This window comes from Taurulus bubalis (assembly GCF_910589615.1).
Source record: "Taurulus bubalis genome assembly, chromosome: 12".
Classification (NCBI taxonomy): Eukaryota; Metazoa; Chordata; class Actinopteri; order Perciformes; family Cottidae; genus Taurulus; species Taurulus bubalis.
Genome location: NC_136600.1, coordinates 14,128,167 through 14,130,683, shown reverse-complemented (window position 1 = coordinate 14,130,683; position 2,517 = coordinate 14,128,167). Strand labels below are relative to the sequence as shown.

Below are 2,517 nucleotides of genomic sequence, written 5' to 3'. Positions count from 1 at the left end.
TATTACGTTTTAAAAGTAGGCAACAGCACCATCTAGTGGTTTTTACGCGCTTCTGCAACACGTAGAACGACATTTAAACATTTTATTATATCAAGAATATCTGGCATTTCGTTTCCATTTCATGTCAAATCCTCAAAAGAAATTATTGGAATATTCTGTTTGTAAAATGTCGGCTACGATACATAATAATAATATAATAATTCCTGATGACGTTTTCAATGCGACTTGAGTTGCGAATCTGCGGTAAGGAAATTAAACACAACCCAGGCAGGAACCAGGAACCCACATGTTCAGCTACCAGGGAAGCGCTAGACCCGAGGCAGCAAGAAGGTTTCAGTGTCTGCACAGCTTAGAAAAGCTCCTCGCATACCTGCTTTGACTCAAACATTTTCCTTTGTTACGCTCGAGGACATCTTTTCAGAATGGCGTCGTTCAGGAAAGCGTTGAAATCCCGACAGAGAAACCACCATGAAAGATCTCAGGTGAGCGTTTTACTTTTTGACTGGCTAGCTTGTTAGCATGCTAGCAACGTTTGAGTCGTCTACAGGTTATCACCGACGTATTACATGTAATGCCAATAAGTAAACATGAACACTGCATGTGTATTACTTTAATCAAATGTATCGTTTTTGCAGCCTGAGTTCAGGAAACATTTGGGATTGCTGGAGAAGAAGAAAGACTACAAACTCCGCGCAGAGTGAGTTGAATTACGTTTAAGACACATGTTTTACGTTTTCCAGGCTGTGGATTGGATTTGTAATGTCACAGGTCTTGTAATTGATTTCTTTGCGTGCTTTAAAGTGATTACCACAAGAAAGAGAACACCCTTGCTGCTCTGCGAAAGAAAGCTCTGGATAAGAACCCGGATGAGTTTTACTACAACATGATCAGCTCTAAGATGCAGGTAAGAGAAGTGTCAACATCACAAGGCCGAGCAAATGAGTTGCACTTTATGTGACCTCTGTGGCTGAATGATTTTACTAGGTATGTCTTGTGTTGTGCCATGTTATCAGGATGGAGTTCACATACCGAACAAAGCCAAAGAGGAAGTGGAGGTGACGGAGGAGCAGAAGAAAGTGATGAGGACGCAGGATATCAAATATGTGGAGATGAAAAGAGTTGCAGAGGCTAAGGTAGGTTTATTTTTCCCGTAACGGATCATGCTTGGATAACCTCTTGTGCCTGACTGACTTGATTTAATACATCTTTAAAATAATTCACACACACACACACACACACACACACACACACACACTAAATCTCAACCTTCCAAAAAGGGGCTTCTGTTGTTGCCCCCTTGTAAATCTTTGTTCATCATTTCCTTTCAGAAAATTGAGAGGCTGAAAGGAGAGCTCCATCTTCTGGATGCTGAGAGCAAAGAAAAAAACAGGCATACGTTTTTTGTGGATTCCAGAGCAAAAGGTGAATATACATGTACTGTAGTTGTGTATGATGTGAACGGACAGCCTTGTCTTTGTGGGCTTTTTAAAAGTTTTTAGGTTTCCAGAGAAGTTGAAAAGTGTTTCAATGAGCATTTTTCTGTCTCCCCTCAGTGCAGTCATTTGACCTGGCAAACCACCTCGACACAGCTCCTGAGCTGGTGGACAGAGTGTTCAACCGACCCACTCTGAAAACTCTGGAGACCAAGAGCATCCAGGGAGCTGCGGATCCTCACTGTTTGATGGTCTGTGTTTATAATGCTTTGCGGTCAGCTTAATTTGCAGTGTGACTGTCCCGTCTAATTGGAATACATACTACATACCCACTGATGGTTCATGTTTTCTCCTCACTGACTATAGAAGTTGGCCAAGCAGAGGAATCACCAGTATAAGATCCTTACCCAGAGGATTGACAGAGAAAAGAAACTGTTTGTAATCAGCCAGAAGATTCAGACCCGCAAGGACCTGCAGGTGAGGAGAAGGAGATGCTCTTCATCACGACAAGCATTTCGGTTTTCAACTGCGAATGACTGTCTGACTTATCTTTTCTCTGTGCACCAGGATAAGAACAATAAAGTGAAGGTAAAAAAGGAGACGCCCAATGCTGCAGCCATCTACAAGTTTGAGGTCAAGAGGAAGCGCTGAGAGAGGAGTAATCATCATGCTGAGAAGAAATCACCAAGTTTTTCCAATGAGATTTTGGTAAAATAATGGACTTCTAGACCACAGACTTTGGATACTTTTCCCCCCTCAAATGTTGTTGCAATTTTGTACATATTTATCAATGACTTTTAGTTTCTTTCACAAATAAATATCAGCAGAAAATTTACATTTATGTGATTTCTTGACTTATATTCCATCAAAATTGTGGCAGTAGATTGTATTTTGTTTTGTACCAGTAGGTGGCATTAGTGTTCTTTATCACATTCTGTTTGAGGGGGGGGGATCTGTTGGTGGCTCCAGACACTGGAACATGCATAGAGAAAACAAAGAGCTTGAAGTCACTTATTATGACCCAACATTTAGACTTCAGAGGTTAATTGTGGTTTGATTTTGTTTCTCTAAGATTGTCAGTGAC

The 2,517-nt window shown here is 41.1% G+C and overlaps 1 protein-coding gene across 1 annotated transcript; it reads left to right on the top strand.

Moving 5' to 3' along the window:
- Window positions 1-336: 336 nt before the first annotated feature.
- On the top strand, window positions 337-2,268 carry utp11 (UTP11 small subunit processome component). Its single transcript, XM_079227071.1, has 8 exons — window positions 337-482; window positions 636-697; window positions 802-904; window positions 1,014-1,133; window positions 1,329-1,422; window positions 1,554-1,684; window positions 1,800-1,910; window positions 2,001-2,268. The coding sequence occupies exons 1-8, from the start codon at window positions 423-425 to the stop codon at window positions 2,082-2,084; spliced, it is 765 nt and encodes a 254-aa protein (XP_079083197.1). The 5' UTR covers window positions 337-422; the 3' UTR covers window positions 2,085-2,268.
- The last annotated feature ends 249 nt before the right edge of the window (window positions 2,269-2,517 follow it).